Genomic DNA, 19,297 nt, shown 5'->3' with positions numbered 1-19,297 from the left:
TTTTCGCCCACAGGACTGCCACATCCTAGATGTTTTTCCCTTTTCACACCATTCTTTGTAAACCCTAGAAATGGTTGTGCATGAAAATCTCAGTAACTGAGCAGATTGTGAAATACTCAGACTGACCCATCTGGCACCAACAACCATGCCATGCTCAAAATTGCTTAAATCACCTTTCTTTCCCATTCTGACAATCAGTTTGGAGTTCAGGAAATTCAGGTCAATTGTCTTGACCAGGACCACAACCCTAAATGTATTGAAGCAACTGCCATGTGATTGTTTGATTAAATAATTGCATTAATGAGAAATTGATCAGGGTGTTCCTAATAATCCTTTAGGTGAGTGTATATTTAACATTTCTAATCTATTTCTGGTGGTCATAAAAAGATTTATGGGTGATCACAAAAGTGATCAGCGGGTTGAAATAAATAAATAATACTTTAGTACTTCCCAAGTATTTCCCACACATAGACTAATTTGTGGCGTTGCGCCACAGAATCAACACCGACTGCCACATATTGCATTTCGTCATTAAAGGTGCCCTAGAATGAACAATTTAATTAACCTAGTGAATAGGGCTGGGTATCGATTCAGATGTGAAGATTCGATTCCGATTCACAAGCCCTCAAATCGATTCGATTTCGATTCGATTTTGGATTCTCGATTCAACTCAAATAAATATAGATTTAATACAAATACTATAGGTATTTATAAAAAAAGAACAGTGAACATAAATGGGTAATTAAAAATAAATGAAGAGCCACAAACCTGTACATTAAAACAGAATGCATCTCTATATTTCAAATCCATACAATTGTTAAATACAATTTTGATGCAACTTTATTCTAAAAAAAATTATCTGATAAGTATTTGATATATTTATTCTAAAACATAAAAATAATATTGGATGATTTTTTTTTAGCAATTTTCAGTACACAACAAGCTTTTCTTGTGATTTTGCCACTCGTCATGTGTGCATTCACTTTTCATACATGAGAAACGCGTTCATTTTTTTTCACGGTCTATGAGTAGTTGCCGTGGTAACGGACAACAATACCTTAAAGTGCTGACTTAAGTTGACTGTGGACTAACTATTATTTGAGGAAATCTGTTTATAATATAAGCTATTAGGGTTTGAATTATTGATCCTGAGCTGTATATGAACTATAATTTTAATATGTCTATAATGGCTAACATACGTGCTTAAAGGGTTACTTCAGCGATTAACATATGGCTTTGTATCAGTAGAAACCCTGGAGTATATTCAAATGACTGTGCTCCCCCCTCTTATATCCCCCTGAGACAAGAGATTTATGCATTTTATTTCTGGAAAAATTCCTCTCGTGATGCAAATTGACAAATTGACGCAAATTGACGCAATTGATATTTGCGTCACGAGAGAAATGTTTGCCCAGAGCCTAAAGACTACAGCCAGCAGAGGGAGCATTTTCCGCATGTTTTCAACTCATGCATGGGGAATGGAGATCACACTTACAGCACAGCTCAGCTACAGGCATTAATTTAAACAGATGCTAAGCAATGTAAGTGTTTTAACTTCTCAAATGAATTTCGATGAAAGTTAAGCTTCCAAAGGCATGAACTGAAAACGCGTTGTGAATGTATGCCGCGAATGTGGTCGCAATTACCTCAGCTCTCATCAGAAGAGCTCATCAGCTCATTTATGACGTTAAATGTAATCTGACTCCTAATCTGAGTCTCCTGTGAGACTCACGCGGCAACTCGATCGTTATATTGAACACACGTTCAGTATTTAATTGTACTTTGAACTCAATCACTGTAATCCAGTAGCGGTGGCTTTGGGAATGGACTCACAGGGCAGCGAAGCATTCTGGGAATTGTAGTCTTTCATCCCCATGAGACAAAAATACATTTTCTGTCTTTTCTCAGTCTAGAAAGCACCAAATGCAAAAATAATTTCACATTTCTACTACATTAATGACCCAGTTTAAATACAGATTCATCTTCCCAGCGCTGAAGTACCCCTTTAAGTGACTGCTCAAGTTTGATCCTAATGCAAGGCAAGCATTCACGTGTATGTGATCTATTTTTAGCGGTTGTGTGCTCGGCTGTGTGTGTGTTACATCAAATGGTTTCGCAGATTTTTAGTAGGCTATTACTATAGCATTTCACCTCAGCATTATAAAAGGCGACAATGCACCGGAAGCTGCTATTTAAAAGGTCCTGTTCTTCGCGATTCCATCTTTCAAACTTTAGTTAGTGTGTAATGTTGCTGTTAGAGCATAAATAATACCTGTAAAATTATAAAGCTCAAAGTTCAATGCCAAGCGAGATATTTTATTTAACAGAAGTTCCCTTTCAAAGCCTACAGCGAACGGCCGGTCTGGACTACACCCCTGCACTTCCTTCAGGAATGGCATCACTAGAACCGTTTGTTGACTAACCCTCCGCCCACAAGAACACGCAAAATAGGGGGCATGGTCTTGTTGCTCTCCCGCGTGGAGAAGAGCGAGCATTCAGTGTTTGAATCTCCCCGTTATGGTAAGAGGCGGGACATTTCCGGGCAAAGTGCGCTAAGCTGCTGTCCAATCACAACACGGGTAGCGCTGGCCCAATCAGAACTCGTTACGTATTTGTGAAGGAGGGACTTCATAGAACAAGGAAATCATCAGGCCGTTTTTAGGACAGAGAAAACAGCGGTATACAGATAAGTTAATTGTGTGAAAAATACTGTTTTTTTACACGCGAAACATGAACTCATGTTGTATTGCACACTGTAAACATAATCAAAGCTTAAAAAACACGCGAAGAACGGGACCTTTAAACACTGAATGGATAAATGATGTGCTCTGTAACATCACGTAAGATCCGTAAGTATTGCTCCTTTGTAATAGCCTGGATGCCAGCCGAACTAAGCCCCGCCCACAACATTTTTAGGTCGGGCAATTCGGTCTGGCATCGCTCCATAGAGGAGTAATTATCTCCGAACAGAAACTGTTCGGACCAATGAAATCATCAGGGCGGGCTTTAGACGATGACGGACAGATGATCAACAGTAACGTAATCATGCACGTCATCTTGGGGCTTGGGTTATATTTGTTCAAATCCTAAACGGAGAGCTTGTTTTGTATCTGCATTCACCTTCATCATTTCTCTCAAAGATGATGATCATCTTGGGTAAGTACTCTGTGTATCAATAAATTCTTTTCTTTCTTTTTTTCAACACCGGCAAAGATCGTTTATTCCAGCGCGTGTGCAGACAGGGTTGCCAAGTTTTTACAACAAAATCCGCCAAATACTAGCCCTAAACAATAGCTTCTTGGGGGGTTCTCCGGGGGAAAAATGGCGTTTGGGGATAAAATGTGTTATTTTGGCAAGGTTGCCTGCTAAAATTCGCACTCATGGGTCTATATATCACATAATAGTCGCTTCAACCCTTGGACATATAAAACAACCATGGAAAAAAACGCGGACTTGGCAACACAGTAGTTGAGCTCTGTCTGTTGACATTTGACAATGTGTCGCTTCGTTGCTCTGATTGGTTGTTGGTCTATCCAATTGATGTCTTTCCTGGTTCGGTTGAAACACACCCCATAATCACAGCCCAATGGAGCAGTTTCAGACTCATATTCTGACTAGAATTGAGTAGGACCACGTCAGGCTACCCTTTGTAAGATCACGCAAGGCAAATGTGTGACATCTAGTGGAGAAGACTAGTAATTAGATTTACGTTAATCTTATGTTCAATGTTAGCGGAAATAAATATGGGAAAAAAATCGATTCTGAATCGACCAGATATAAAAAAAACAATTCATCGAAAAAAATCTATTTTTTTTGCCCAGCCCTACTAGTGAAATAATTCAAGTTTCTGAAGAGTTTTTTGAAAATGTATCCTGTATGATTTATAAGAAAAAAATCCTGTATGATTTATAAGCCTTTTGAAAAGTGGGGACATGGGGAAATGTCCTCATAAGTCACCCTCTTCTGTAATATCTGTCATACCCATGTCCTTTTTCACACACACACACACACACACACACACACAGTGTGTTGCATTCTATCATAAAGTTGCGACGAGTTCATCTCGAGCGCGGTCACGTGGCTCATGGCTCTCAATAGTTCTAAACAAACCAGCCCTCTCAATACATTTTAATGAGTTAAGCGGTAAAACAACAGCTTCACTATACAGGTAATTACAATGCAAAGAGGCAAATTTTGTGGCTGGAAAAATAATAGTATTACAGATCATAACTGCTTGCTTATTTTTTAGGTTTTGCATTTGAATAGCCTACATGTTTAGACACTACATTTCTTTAAATGTGAAATTTTCAAACATTAATAATGTACGTCCTAATATTTTATTTTATTTTATTTTATTTTATTTTATTTTATTTTTTTTGGGGGGGGGGGGGGTAATATTTTTTATATTCCCATAAATACCCCAACTCCCACTCTGTGGGAAACACTGAATACACACTCATTTTGAACAGGGATTCTAACTAATTGTACTTCCTTTTCAATTTTTACACAGTTGTCGTTTCCCCCCAGGTATGTAGTGTTTCAGTTTAATGCTATGCAATTAATCTATAATCATTTCCTTATTAAAATTTTAAAATTGAGAATTGGTATGAAATGTTATGTTACAAAAAAAAAATTCAAATATGTGTAAAAATACATATTCTGCCACAGCAGTGAATTCAGCTGACGTCCAAACAACTTCAGATGGATAATATTTAACTGTGGCATTCAGTTTTCCTTTTCAAATATTCTTTCACTTTAAAATGTCATATTACAGAAGTAAAATGAATTATGAATGCCATTTTATGATTCATGCAACCTTGGTAGTCTCATCTCTCTCTCTCTCTTTCTTTGACCATGTGCAAGACAGAAAACAAAATCTGTAGCTGGGAAAATGACACAACTGACCATGCACAATCTAATCTAGGGAATTACTGGTGGATTTACGGTCACCTGCAGTGAGCAAAGTTACATATTCAAGGTCAGCATTATACATTGAAATTATATATAGAGAGAGGTTTGCTGTGGCATCTGGTACCAAAATGTTAGCAGAAGATCCTTTATGTCCTGTAAATCTGGGAAATTTGAAGGCCAAGTCAACACCTCAAACTTCTTGTGCTCCTCAAACAATTACTGAACAATTTTTCAAGCCATTGGTTCTATTTCTAGCATGCACACATTTTCGGTGTGGCTTGAAAAACAGACAAGCCACTCAGCCGAGACGCTCACGCCACTCTTGCAGTGTGTCACGGACCTTATACTGTTGAAAGAGGCCACATCCACCAGGGAATATGAAAGAGTGTACATGGACTGCAACAATAATTAGGTAGGTGGTAGCTGTCTATTGACTAGGTTGAGCTACAGTAGCTCATCTGTTTGATCGGACCACACGGGCCAGTCTTCTCTCCCTACGTGCATCAATAAGCCTTGGCCGCCCATGACCCTGTCGCCAGTTCACCGCGGTTCCTTCTTTGGACCACTTTTGATAGATACTGACCACAGACCAGGAACACCCCAAGAAAGCTGCAGTTTTGGAGATGCTCTGAATTTCTCAAACTCGCTCAAATCCTTACACATGCCCATTTTTCCTGCTTCCAACACACAATTTTTGAGGAAATTTTTTTCACTTGCTGCCTAATATATCCCACCCACTAGCACCATGATGAAGAGAAAAACAGTGTTATTCACTTCACCTGTCAGTCGTCAATGTTTTGCCTGCTCTGTGTATACACACACATACTTAAAGCCATTCAAGATAAAATGAATGTGTAATCGAAATAAATTCACCCAACATTTACTCTGTAAGGAAGAATTGCTGGGAGTTGCTGCTTGCATTCACAATCTCAAAATGGACAAATATCAGCCGATAAATTGGTTGGTCTGCCAGGATATAAAGATAGTGGGCAATACAAATGAATTTCTACTAGCTATAGTTATACAATGCCTTGACTGATCGGCTAAAAATCCAACATAGTATATAGAGGATACAAATTCAGTGCACGCACATGTTCAGTCTGAGCCATTTGTGGCCTCTCTCTATCGCTCTCTCCCACACACAGACACGCTCTCTTTTAGTACTCACCTTGCTGTGGGAGCAGGACTGATTGAGCAGTGTGATAGACTTGTTGAGTTTCTCTTGCTGTTGGGAGAGGTACTGCTGATAGAGTCCCAGCAGCTCCTGACACTCTCGGTACTGCTGCTGCAGGCCTGTGCCGTGGGTCAAGGGTCAACACGCACTGAATAACTGTTCCCACTTAGACTAAAATGCCTCTCTCCTCCCAAGCCAAACATTGTAATCCATTTCCCCGAATGTAGTGTTGCCAACCTAATACTGAGTATGCATGAGACTCCATACAGAAGGTACAAAAGGAAACCTCCCTCAAGGGTAGTGCTCCATAGGTAACTACGGTAGTAACTATAAAATCAGCTGTCTTTCAAGGTAAATACAATACATTTTGAAATGCCCAATCATCAAGCTTGAGAGGCAAAACAAACATAAAATTCAAGATGCTTTCTTGGTCTAGGTCAGTGGTCTGCAAGTTAACGGAATGAAAATAAAAAATAAAATAAGTAATTTTACAGTACTTGATACATCTGTTTATCGTTTTAAGGAAGTTGGTCTTTTCCCCAAGATTTGAGGTGGTATTTTGTTAATCAGATGGCTAGGCAAATCCGTAAACACCAAAAAAACCTGACCTGATATCATGCAGTATAAATAACAACACTGACTATGGTATAAGCCAAGGGTAATTTGTACAGTGCTTACAACCACAGGTTATGATTTGGATGTTTTTTTCAGAGAATGGCAAAAAATCTAATCTGAATCATGCAGTTTTTTGGGGGGGGGAACTACTACAATAAAAATAAAAAATAAAATAAAACTGGCTAGGTACAATCTAAACATCCTAAAATAAAAATTCAACTGAATACATTTAGGTATAACAGGTAAAGCTACAAAAAAAACTTAAAATATAAAAAATTCTCCCACAGATGGCTGTTGCCCAGTGTCCTTACATCAAAAAGAGGAGACCAGTTGGACTTATACTCTGGCTCTTGACATTTGAGTCTCTCTGGCTCAATCCCAGCCGCCAATACCTGGAGTCATGTTTGTGACTTTTTGAAAAAGTGCACAGACAGAGAAGAAAGCGAGAAGAGACAGCAGCACTGCAGAGAAGAGATAGAAGTGTTTCTTCGGGGCGAGGGCTTCACACACTCCTCCATCTGGGTCTGGCTGGGCAGGGGTAGGCAGAATGCCAGACTGCGAGACAGAGAGAGAGCTGGCACGCATACAGCACTGGGCAGAACTCAGCTGATCTGGAGCAGAACCACAGCCACGCCGACTGCACCGACTAATGACAGCGTGACGTACGCTCGCTTACTCACACGCGCTCTGCAGAAATCCATTCGGTAGATCTAATTTTCCAACGTGGAAAGCAATAATGGAAAGCGACTTTTTTTGGTCTTTCTTCTTAATAATCAGCCTGGCTGTAAAGCAAAACCGCTCAGCTATCATCATAATACTTCAAGGCCCAGGAACTCAAAGGGGCAACACAGATCAAACCAACTGAATGTTAGAACCATATAGAGATTATTTATAGTCCTCATATCTCCGTTATTACAATGTCAATAAGCACTAAATCCAGCCTCTGCTCAACAGCCTCTCAATCCAATACTCATAAGATAAGCATGGTAAATCTTACCTAAAAACAAAGGCTAGTATTAAAATCTCGAGAATACTGCACAATAGAACAAAGTTTTATACATTTTATAAATACAAAACTAAGACCCAAGAGGCCATTCATTAGTGATATTTCACCATTGTAAAGGCAAGGTGATGTGGTATAAATCACACTGGCTTATTGGTACAGACCAGGACACCAATGTTTAAATAAAATAATATAGTATTTGTTTAATTTCCTTACAGTTGCCAAGCAATATTGTGCTTTAAAGAACAAGTCACCCAAAAACAGCCATGTTATTCCAGACCTGAATGACTTTCAATCTTCTGCAGAACATAAAATGAACTGTCAACACAATGAGTCAATGGGATCCAGTGTTGTTTTGAAATATCCTCTCTTGCATTGCACATAAGTCAAACATGTCCGAGGACTGATCCATTATATAATTTGTTGTGTTTCACACTATAGCTTGCATCTTAAAATGGTAAAGTTTAGCTTGATTACATAATACATTCAGTATTCACACATAATGTAAATTCATGATAAAAAAATATATATACTATACACTAATACCACTGATTCAGTGTTGTCAGTTTGAATACAGGCCTGTAATTACAAATGGCTAACTAACTTTATGTTAATGCTCCGTTTCAGATTATTGAAGTATTGGATATATCAGACTATTAAAAACTAAATTTAAGCGTCAAGAGAGTGAGTGGTTATAATATTCCCCAAATGCCATTTTCATTTGGTAATTAGACATGTAATATGAAGGCCTCTGAGAAATCAAATTAGCAAATTCCATCTGCTGCCATTTGCTTTACCCCAATATTGGTTATTAAAGCAGCTTTTTGAACAAAAAGATACAAAATCAGATAAAAAAAATTATACACACTGTGCTGTCAATAAGTTTTTTTGCTTTGCTTTTTTTATATATATATTTGCATTCAGCAAGGATGGATTAAATTGACTAGAAGTTACAGTAAAGACATGTATAAGATTACAAAATATTTATATTCCAAATAAATGCCGCTCTTTTCAGGTTCTACAAAAATATTAAATCAAATATTAGGCTCCACAACTATTTTTCAACATCGAGAAAAATGTTTCTTGATCACTAAATCAGCATATTAGAATGATTTCTGAAGGATCATGAGACACTGAAGACTGGAGTAATGATGCTGAAAATTCAGCTTTGCCATCACAGGAATAAATTATATTTGTAAAACGGTTTCTTTACTTTACTTTACTTTCGATTCAAATAATTTATTAAATAAATGCAGCCTCTGTGGTGCAACCAGTGCAATGTCAGGTGACGTAAACAGGAGTTTGACATCCTTTGTTCTGCATGCTAAGGTCACAAAAAGAAAGCGTAACTACAAAACGACGGTTGAGTCTTTGTTAAGCATGTGGGTGAAAACATCTTCCCTAAATCCATCAGGTTTATTATTGTAGCATATTCAAGATCATTAGTCAACTTCTGACTGTCTAGAATGAGAGGATACAAAGGGATATCAAATCCTGAGGTGCCAACAAACAATGTCCTTTATGACAGCTGCATGTCAAACCGTGTGTAATAGCAGGTATGAAATGAGTAACGGTTCAACAAGGACCCTTACCATAAATAGGCCTCTCATTTGTAATGAGAACGAAGAGCCTGTCTCATAGATAGAGTGCATCTCAAGCAGGCATCTACCTCGCAGCTGACGAGAGGCTTCTGATACTCCGATAGACAGGTTGGGCGTAAACACACATATTAATACATTAACAGAAGGGCGTGCGGGAACGCTCAGCGCCTGGTAATCTGGAGCGACTGGAGCGGGACTGATAAGATTCTCTCTCGCTTTCCGCGGCGCAGGCACCTCTGTTGGCTGCCGGCCAATCAGAGCTCATTCCGAGGGCCTACATCAGGAGAAAAGAAAGCTGCAGGCACGGTGTGTCTCCACCCCCATCCAAAAATACACAAAATCAGAGTTTGCATTCGATATTTCAGACAGGCGCTGTCAACATGATTCACTCCCCTGTCAGCCCGCGCAGAAATAAAATAATGAAATCCACCTCGAGCTAGAGCAAAATTGCGCCAAAGAGAATATTTTACAGGCCCTCTCGGCCGGATGGTCTGCGTGTGGAGGTTGAGATGTAAATCGATAGGAGGACAGTTCACACAACCGCACGCTTCGATTTAAATAACAGTGAAAATGACTCACCAAGCCACTGATGATTTGATTATTTATATATCATGAGACTTCATTTGCTGCGAGCATGTGGTTTATTACTTCCAATTATTAGTGTGTCTACAAAACTAATTGGTCATAAACAATATGCAAGCAGTGTGTTTGTGATTAAGTGGCATTTCTGTGAGGGCTTATGCCCCACCTAAGCTCATCCCGCCAGGATGCGCGGATTCAGAACTAGTCAAACAAACTATTACAAAAGGACTTCTGCTCCTCTGATCCATCCGCAGCGTTCAGAAAAGCGACCATGCAAACTTCAATAAGATTAATGATATTGATGAATGCATTCAACTTCTCCTTTGTGTCTTCCATGCTTCTTGATGTAAATTCCTTGTGAAGAACAAAGATTGCGAGCTTCTCTGTAATAGAATCTACCGCTCAGAGACGTGGTGTAGAATGCCAAAGACAGGCTTGAGAAAATTCTAATTTCATTCCGTACACGAGCTTCAAATTCTTCCTACGCACAGAATGTAACTTATAATCCCACCCCCCGAAGATATTTCCTCTTGATAATCGCAATCCTGGCAGATGAGATGGAGACAATGTGAGCAATTATTCTACACAGGCCCTCATAACTCAGTTTGTCTTTTTGCGTCCCCCTTAACCTTTAAGAACAGCTCTGTGGACCAGCATCTGTCTGATACCTTTAGAGCCCGCCCTGTCTCCACAGGGGGCTTTCACAGAGTTTGTCTTGCAGTACAATCTCTTTTTAATGGAGTTTTGAATTTTAGTGGAAATGCCAGGCCGCGGAGCCAAAGTGCATTTAATTGAGTTGAGCTCGCCTAATTTCTGCGCTCGCCTGCCAAATCTGCAATTTAGCAGCCTGCGATTGCTCTTCATATTTCACAGTGTTGGCCGAAACTGATGGTTCGCCATGTCTTTTGACCAAAGCAAGATCACCAAAGCTGGCAGAGACGCATGGAAAAAAAGGGAGCATCCGAACTGTGCGAAGTTTGTGATGTGCCAGTCGGATGACAGGTTGGCACAAGAAGAAACCCACTCTGTTCCCAGTGGTCATGTGATCAGTGCCAGCTCTTTCAATTTCAAATGAAAATTAAAAGCAGTTCAACCCAAACCAAGGACGGGTCCGATCCCTCAGCTCAAAAACTGGCATCTAAAATAGTAAATATTAAACGTAACACAGTGTGCATTCTCGTTGTTGTTTGTCTGTTACATTTCACACAATCATGCTGCAAACAAAGTCTATTTCATCTTCAATGGAAAGATTCAATATTAGAGTAGTCCACACAAAGCCAAAGAACGTGGATCCTCAACCTTTCAAGCAAGAGTGTAATTCAAAAATCTCAATGACGTCCTGTGGTTATATTGCCCCTACAGCAGTCACGACAAGGCTAAACATGAATCCATTGCTTAGACAACACTGCCCCCTGTCAGTCTAAGATACAATACAGTCCTTCCCTTTCTCTGGGATTTAAGTCACTACATTGTGAATTACACCACCATTCAAAAGGTTTTGCTTTTGTTTTGTTGTTCTTGAAAGAAATTAATACTTTATTTAACAAGGATGCATTCAATTCATCAGTGGCCTGTTGCATGGAGCTGGTTTCAGTTGTCACCCAGTTAAGTTTGATTTTTCAGACTCAAGAAGGTAGACTGGTTTTTAGCAGTTTCATAGCCATGTAGCTTACGCTACATGAGAAACTCCGGAGCAGGTTTTTTTTCAGGGTTAGAGATCGCAGACCAAACCTGGACCAACCAGCTGTGAGTAAAGTGACATGTATCTGATGCAATAAAGAACCTGTGGTCTGTTCCTCAAAGCTGGCTTCAGTTGTTACCCAGGTAAATTCGAGATTAGTTTGAGCAAACTATGGTTTTTCGGGCTCAAGAAGGTGGATTGGTTTTTATCTGTGTTTATCACCATGGTAACTTACACTACACGGCTAACCTGCTCTGGAGCAGGTTTTATTCTGGGTTAGAGATCGCTAACCCAATCTGGACCAATCAGCTGCAAGTAAAGATGCAATAAAGCCACACCCCCTATAGCTCTCCTTCCAAATTAAAGCACTTTATGTTCATATAAATATTATATTAATTGACAAGTAGCCAAATAGTAATATAAATATACTACACCCATTCATAATTCTTTTAAACAATGTGTATTAATTTGAGCTCTTTGTGAACCTATAATTATTAGGCATATTTCTTTGATTCACATCATGCATTGATATAGTCAGATATTCTTTCATCTGCCTTCTCAAACTAAAGTGTTTATTCCTGCCTTGTAAACGCATTTAAATTCATAATAATTTTCAAAACGATCTCTCAATCTTCAGAAGAGAAGTGAATCAAACAGACACTGTGATTGGCTGTTTGCCGTACGTGTCACATTTTCAGCTGCACACGCTTGAGTATTAATCACTAACTCTGGATTAAACCTGAGTTGACAGAGAAAGTTCATACCAAGCTTTGAGAAACTGTTGAACTTTATCTAAACCAGGTTAGATTTATCTGGATTTGTCAACTCTAAACCTACTCTGAAACTCAGAGTTTATTCAGCTAGCTTCATGCAACAGGCCTCTGACTGCCAGAAAAATAGTTTTATTCTATAAAAGTTTTAAATATGGATATTTTTCTTACATAATCCTACTGATATGTCAACTGAAAGATAATTTGGAACATGGTGTATTTTTTTTTATTTAATTAGCAGCAAAAAATAACTATATTATCAAATAAAATCGTATACAATAATAGGAGTTTGATCACAGCCACCACCCCTAGATTAAACTAGGAAAATATCCCACTGAATGTTTGCCATTCAAATGTAATTGATGTACAAAATAAAAGCAAAAAAAAAGGAATAAATGTGACTGATTGCAGCATTTCATTCACACGAAAGCCTAAAACCTAAACTCGACCAGAGCATTCTTATGGTTTATGGTGTAAAAGGATACTTTCTCTCTCGTGTACGATGCACTGGTTTTGTTGCTCCAACTCTTGGATTTTTTTCTCAAAGGTTTCCTGTTCATCCCTGAGTTTCTGTACAGATTCCTCTTTTTCTTCACTCACTCTGAAAAGAAAATCAGATCACAGTAAATCACACTGGCTTGAAGTCTACTGTAATCATTCATTCAGTCTAAAGCGTCAGATCACTATAATGAGAGGGCTTTACCTGGCCAGCTCCTGGATGAGATTAGCAATCCGACGCTTGTCCTCTGGGCAGAGATCCTTCAGCGATGGCTTACTTTTGGCTTGGGCAGCGCTGAAGAGAGTCTACAATCCAGAACAGACACTTTCAGTTTTCTTGAACATCAACAGAACAAGAATTTCTTGAATTTTCATGCACAAATTAAATAAGACCTGGATAGATTATTTGTACATCCTTAAAAAATAACCTTCTCAATTTATGACTAACAATTTACATTTAATAAGGAAATATCAGTTCTTGCGAGACAAAAATTCCATATGCAAATATTAACATTACATACAGTATAGGGATATACAAAACAACAGTGACAAAATCAATGGGGGGGGGGGGGTTATGAAATTTCATGTATTCTGACTTATTTACACTGTTAAAGAGTTGGATTATCATGCTAAACATGGCCAAAAATTTCGAAAATCTAGTTGAACGTGTGACAGAGAATTTCAGTGCCTAAACAATCCTACAGCATTCGAAAAAGTTCTGGAACTTTTTTTTAGCATGTCAAGACATAAACTACCATTTACTGCAAAGATAATGTCATATACACCAAGGATGACTTGAGGGCAAGTGAACCATGAGCTTTTCATTTTTGGATGAATTAACCCTTTAAAACTGTTGTTTTTATGGAACCCATTAAAAATAACTACAAGTAACTATGATACAGTAATGATGATAATAATATTAAATGTACTTTATTTAGGTAGAAAACATTAACGGCACCATGAAATCAAAAGGAACAATTCTTGTTTTTATGGAATATTGCAGTGTTTTATGTATTTTATAATTATTCAAGTCCCTCATAATCTTTAATCAAAATAACTTCCCCTCCGCCTTGCAAGTTGCAATGGCATTTCTTCTCTGATGACATGTTGACAGGCACAAGGGCGGGTCAATCTTTCATTCACATGAGATCACAGCAATAGCAAACAACATAGATCCAATCAATCAAAAAGGACATAATCATGTCCCGACTCCCACCCTACATTTTTTGTGACTCGAAAAGCCATTCACTCAGATATGTCACAATAGAGAAGAAAAGATGACCACAATTTTTATTTCATGTCGACTTTAAAGTTTCTCTTTTGTTGACAACAGATTTAAAAAACAGTTCTCATTTAAAATTTGGGGAAGACTGGTGAAATCGCACAAATGACCTATTTTGGGTTTCAATTTGTCAATTTTCAACTGTGAAAAGGCATTTCACCACATAAACACTGTAAATATTCATAAGCCAATGCTTACCTGAGCTAAAGTGAGAGGAGGCAGGTCTGGGTCTGGTGCAGGTGTGGTGGTTTTGGATTTGGCTACAGAAGAAGGCAGCTTCTGATCTGAAGCTTTTCCCACAGCCATCTCAGCACTTCTCGTTGCCAAATGCAATCCTTTCTTGACACTTTTATCCATGCTGCCTGCTCTCCTTTTTATCTTTCCCTCTGTATTATTTGTTGTACCGAATTTCAGACCGATGTTCCTGCTCATCCCTAAAAGACAATCAGAGTGACAGTTTTCAAAAAATCAAACATGAGGTGTCAGAATGATGAACATGATATTTTACTATAACGGTAACAGCCTAAGATTTGAAAATTGAGTCTCACCTGTAACTAAAGCCATAGGCTGATCTTCATCTGATTCTATGCAAATTAAAGAAAACACAAGACAAAAAATATGCCTAACGTTAGCATAAAAACAAAAGGAGCCAAAAAAAAAAAAAAAAAAAAAAACATTGGAAGAGAATAACAAGACTGCCGCATCTGTATTCCAATCTAACTTACATGATTAAAATGCAGTTAAGTGACAACGTAGGCTACCATATTTGTAGTTGCATTTTACTATAGTATTATTTAGTATTGTAACGTTACTACGTTGACTCTGGTATTTTAAATATTATAGCTTAAATTTAGAACAGTACGTGTATAAAATTAGATCCGTATACGCCAACTGCAGCTTTGTGTAACGTTAACGTTACGAAAACTAGAGTTCGGTTAAGCTGACAATGAAAATCCGCTAATAAGTTATTAGCCTCCCTTCTCTCAACTGACAACTGACCACGGTTAATCTTTATGCTTGTTATACGATAATAATATAACTAATTTAAAAAAGACTCGTCGAACAAATAAACAGGGATAAATGTAAGGATACTGTCATGAATCCAGTAGAATCCATTGCCATTTTCGCCCTCAGCAACAGACGCCATACTGAAACAACCGCCACTTCCAGATTACGTGCAGGAGCTCCTCCTCTTTTTCATTGTTGGTGAGTGTGATTGGATGACATTAACTTGCTTTGCCCGCCCATCCAGAATGCTATTGGTCAAATCATCCATCTCTTATTTTCTCAACTAATAGGAGTGCAGAACCGCAATGTTTTGGGTCTGCGCGCTTGGTAACCTCAGCATCTGTGAGACTGCATCAAGAGAGTAAATGGTATAGAAGGATATAGATGCTTTTTTGTGTTATTTTGGAATGGAGGGGGTAAAAGATGACAAGACATACAAGGGGTTTGTAGATAGACTCACCCTCGGTATTACTCGAGTTTTGGGTGAGTGGACGATGTTTAATATAAATAATTATAGACTGCATCCTATAGGCTGCATGCCCTGCTGAAGATGACATCATGGCTGGCTGGTCTCCCGGGTTGGTCTGGTTTTTGAGTTTGTTTTATGGGATGAGGCTGGGAGGCCACCTGGCGACCAGCTTGGCTAGACTGGGATACCATCTTAAACCAGCTAAGACCAACAAAGCAGCTTAGAGTGATTGTAGTGTGTGTGTGTGTGCGTGCGTGCGTGCGTTAGCAGCAATGCAAACCAAGTCAGTTATAAATCCCTAAACAGAAGATTCATATTTAATGATTCATGTTATTTCATAGTGCATGTATCTGCATTATTCTTTTGCATATTTTCTGCTTGACAGAGAACCTCCCTGGTGTGCTGGATGTACGATTTGCAGAAAAAGCCTCTGCAGAAAAGAGATGCCTTCTCTCCTGGGAGCAGGTATGGAGGTATTTCAATATTTTAACAGATAATATTCTCAAAGCAGATCTTTGGTGTGGGTATTTTCATATTAGTTTTTTCCTGTGTGTTCTCTAGAAAAACAACTGTGCTTTGCCAGATGATCTCAGAGATTTCTATCTTACAACAGATGGTTTCATGCTTGCCTGGAACTCGAAACTGGAAAGTGAGCACTCTGAACCCAATTACAGTTTAGTTCAGCTCTAATTATAATGCCTTAATTGTAGCCATATTATACTGCTTGTTCAGGTCTTATCAGTGTTTTACTTCTATGTCCACATCATTATACATGCACATACTTATTTGATTCCATATTATGGTTACATTTTTATATATAAAAAAAATGCTTTATGTCTTACAGATGAAGTGGTTCCAGTGGGATGCATGGTGATAAACAATGTTTCTCAGCTACGACCCCTGATTCAGTCAAATGTATATTCCCTCCCCAATGCACCTACCTTAGCTGACCTTGACTTCGACGATGAATTAGAGGGTGAGATTGTCTTTCATCTTTAGGCATTGCATGCAAATTTGCATTCAATATATACCCTATTTTTAAAGATGTTATTTCTCTTTTTTAGAAACTGATGGCCCTGAACAACCTCACTTTGATTCTCGGAGTCGCATATTTGAGCTGGACCCCTGCAATGGTAATGGCAAAGTCTGCCTCGTTTACAAGAGCTGCACTCCAGGTGATTATGCATCCAACACTTAATCCAGAAGGATAGGAAGAAAGGTTAGCTTACAAAAAGGTTTATATCATTTTAATCTACCATCTGGCCCTGTGTCTGATGGCCCGTTCTGTGTAGGTGTAATGGCCCAGCAGTGTGAGGTGTGGTTCCTGGACCGATCACTTTTCTGGCACTATCTCACCCCCTCCTTCACTGCCTACTACCGACTTATGATCACTCATCTGGGGCTTCCGGAGTGGCAGTATAATTTCACTCCGTATGGCCCCAGCCCGCAAGCTAAGGTCAGCACTGACTATACAGTTATATCAAATATATTTATTTTACTAAAGTCTACACAAAACATTTTAAAAACATTTTTATTTGGTGGCAGATACAGCATATACGGATACAAAGTTACTTCTCACAGCCAGAACACATTAAAGGTGCACTATGTAGGATTTTTGCAGTAAAATATCCAAAAACCACCAGACCAGGGTTATATATTTTGTTCAGTTGAGTTATTACAATATCCCAAATGTTTCCAACTATTTGTAAATTGTGAGAAAATTGCTATTTTAACCAGGGAGTCGGGACGTCTGAGAGTTGCCTGTCAATTGCGTCATATCTGCGTTAGCCTCGGTTTCCCGTTTTATTTGTCAGAAACGCTTTACTCTTAGCAGTGTGAACAAGTGTCACAGCAGCCGCTGAGCGAACGCACAGAGTAACATCATAACAGCATTTTAAACACTTAAATGTATCTAATATGATAAACAGAGCTGTGTTACCTCATACTCATGACCGGAAAAGCGGAAATGGTGCCGGCGACTGTCTCGTCATAATAAAAGTTCCGATGCTTGCGAGCCATGTGTTACATAACAATCGCTCCAGCGGCCTTGTTCAGCTCCCTCAACACTCGGTCCTGCTCAACTTTCTTTTCCAGTAAAAATACTTAATAGCCTTTGGCTTCCTTAGTTTATTCTGGATATTAAATAAACTGTTTATACAAACATGTTTAAAGTAACAATTACTTAGTTTACTTTAAATGGCCTATTTTAAATATATTTGAAGGCTTCTTTGTAATACACTACCATTTGTAGTAAATGTTTGGGGCTGGTTTTTGAAAGAACTTTCTTATTTATTTATCAAATATACAATAAAATAGTACAAATTCTATTACAATTTAAGGTTTTTAATGTAGTTTAAAAATATTATTAAAATTTAAAATGTAGTTTATTCCTGTGATGGCAAAGCTCAATTTTCAGTTTACAGCGTCACATGATCTTTCAGAAATGATTCTAATATGCTGATTTGGTGCTTAAAGGGATAGTTCACCCACAACTAATACATCTAGGCTATTGCATTTATTAATCTTAAACTTTATACACTGTGTAACTTTTTTAGTTTATTCTTAGCTAAAAACACTTAGTTCTTTCAAAAATGTATGTGCTCATTATTGTATATTTACTTCTTTAGTAGTCTCGTAAGTTTATAATATGCTATTGAAAATACATACGGGTGAAGGGTTCGAATGCCGATCGCCATGTTGGCCCTCCATCTTGAAAGTACATTAGCCAAAGAGAGACATACCTAAATTCAAGCTTCGCCTTTCGCATTTTAACACTTGATGGCACTGTGTCGAATGTGAAGAGGGGGATTGCCGTGTTAATCTTGGACTAAATTGGCCACAGTAGGAGTTAAAACGAAATCAGAATTGAGAGGAACTGAAACTATTATTCACTGGATGGTCATATACCTTTTCACCGCTAGATGGGGGAAAATATCACACAATGTAGCTTTAATGTTAATTTCTACATTTGCAAATACATTATGAAAATCAAATCTTGTGTTTGTTAACAGTTAATGCACTGTGAAATAACACAAACTAACTAACAAACAGCTGGATTTTATTAACTAACATTAATAAACACTGTAACAAATGTATTGCTCATTGTTAGTTCATGTTCATTAATGCGTTAAAAAATCAGACCTCATTGTAAAGTGTTACCGCAACTTTAAATTCTCCATTGATTTCTTGATACAGCAATGGGCCGCTCTCTACCAACCCCTGACGTTTTATGGTGATTCCCATCTTGACACATCCAGTGAACCTTTATTGAACAAGCTGGACCCAGCCAAGGCATTCCGCGGCAAGGCCAAGCCACCCACTCCCAAGAAGAAGCCGCCAGCACAGGTCCCAGCAAGTGGCGGCAGTACAGCCAAAGGACAGGGCATCTCGGGGAGACACAGCATGACTAAACGATGACCCCGCGATCCCAACAAAGGCCCATTGATTGTTCTCACACAAACTGTTCTTTTGGCTAATGCTGGGCATTTATCCTGACTTAAGCAGCTTAATTTCGTCTATTGATGTCTTTAAGTCTGTGTGTGTACAAAATATTTATAAAAGATCAAACATGAACAATCTTGAGTCCTGAGATTCTTCAATAGCTTATTCCTCTGTAACTCAAAAGGTAGTACTGTAGTACACACTCGACTGAGAATGTTGGCATGAGAAATTTACCCCATAAGCTTTTTCTCGGTGGAAATGG

The 19,297-nt window shown here is 38.5% G+C and overlaps 2 protein-coding genes across 2 annotated transcripts in view; one reads left to right on the top strand and one right to left on the bottom strand.

The window, feature by feature from the left end:
• Positions 1 to 15,316, bottom strand: part of kiaa1328 (KIAA1328 ortholog) — a 39,346-nt gene extending 24,030 nt beyond the window's left edge. Inside the window, exons 1-6 of the mRNA XM_067424197.1 lie at positions 15,210 to 15,316; positions 14,666 to 14,701; positions 14,316 to 14,551; positions 13,041 to 13,141; positions 12,823 to 12,938; positions 6,080 to 6,204 (exon numbers count right to left, since the gene is read on the bottom strand). Coding sequence (XP_067280298.1) covers positions 6,080 to 6,204; positions 12,823 to 12,938; positions 13,041 to 13,141; positions 14,316 to 14,551; positions 14,666 to 14,701; positions 15,210 to 15,264 — 669 coding nt within the window. The 5' untranslated portion in view covers positions 15,265 to 15,316. The remainder of the gene's footprint in view (positions 1 to 6,079; positions 6,205 to 12,822; positions 12,939 to 13,040; positions 13,142 to 14,315; positions 14,552 to 14,665; positions 14,702 to 15,209) is intronic.
• Positions 15,317 to 15,442: 126 nt separating this feature from the next.
• tpgs2 (tubulin polyglutamylase complex subunit 2) lies at positions 15,443 to 19,278 on the top strand. Its single transcript, XM_067423583.1, has 7 exons — positions 15,443 to 15,608; positions 15,980 to 16,059; positions 16,156 to 16,243; positions 16,439 to 16,570; positions 16,659 to 16,769; positions 16,887 to 17,050; positions 18,790 to 19,278. The coding sequence occupies exons 1-7, from the start codon at positions 15,533 to 15,535 to the stop codon at positions 19,009 to 19,011; spliced, it is 873 nt and encodes a 290-aa protein (XP_067279684.1). The 5' UTR covers positions 15,443 to 15,532; the 3' UTR covers positions 19,012 to 19,278.
• Positions 19,279 to 19,297: the final 19 nt, after the last annotated feature.

The sequence above is a fragment of the Pseudorasbora parva genome, chromosome 18 (assembly GCF_024679245.1).
Source record: "Pseudorasbora parva isolate DD20220531a chromosome 18, ASM2467924v1, whole genome shotgun sequence".
Taxonomy (NCBI): Eukaryota; Metazoa; Chordata; class Actinopteri; order Cypriniformes; family Gobionidae; genus Pseudorasbora; species Pseudorasbora parva.
Note: the sequence above shows the minus strand (reverse complement) of the source record. Positions and strands in the feature narration are given on the sequence as shown.

Excerpts from the sequence above, each read along its gene's own strand:
- tpgs2 (XM_067423583.1), top strand. The coding sequence starts at position 15,533 with ATGGAGGGGGTAAAAGATGACAAGACATACAAGGGGTTTGTAGATAGA. Across the intron at positions 16,571-16,658 it reads CTTCGACGATGAATTAGAGG|AAACTGATGGCCCTGAACAA; the intron begins GTGAGATTGTCT and ends TCTCTTTTTTAG. Across the intron at positions 16,770-16,886 it reads TTACAAGAGCTGCACTCCAG|GTGTAATGGCCCAGCAGTGT; the intron begins GTGATTATGCAT and ends CGTTCTGTGTAG.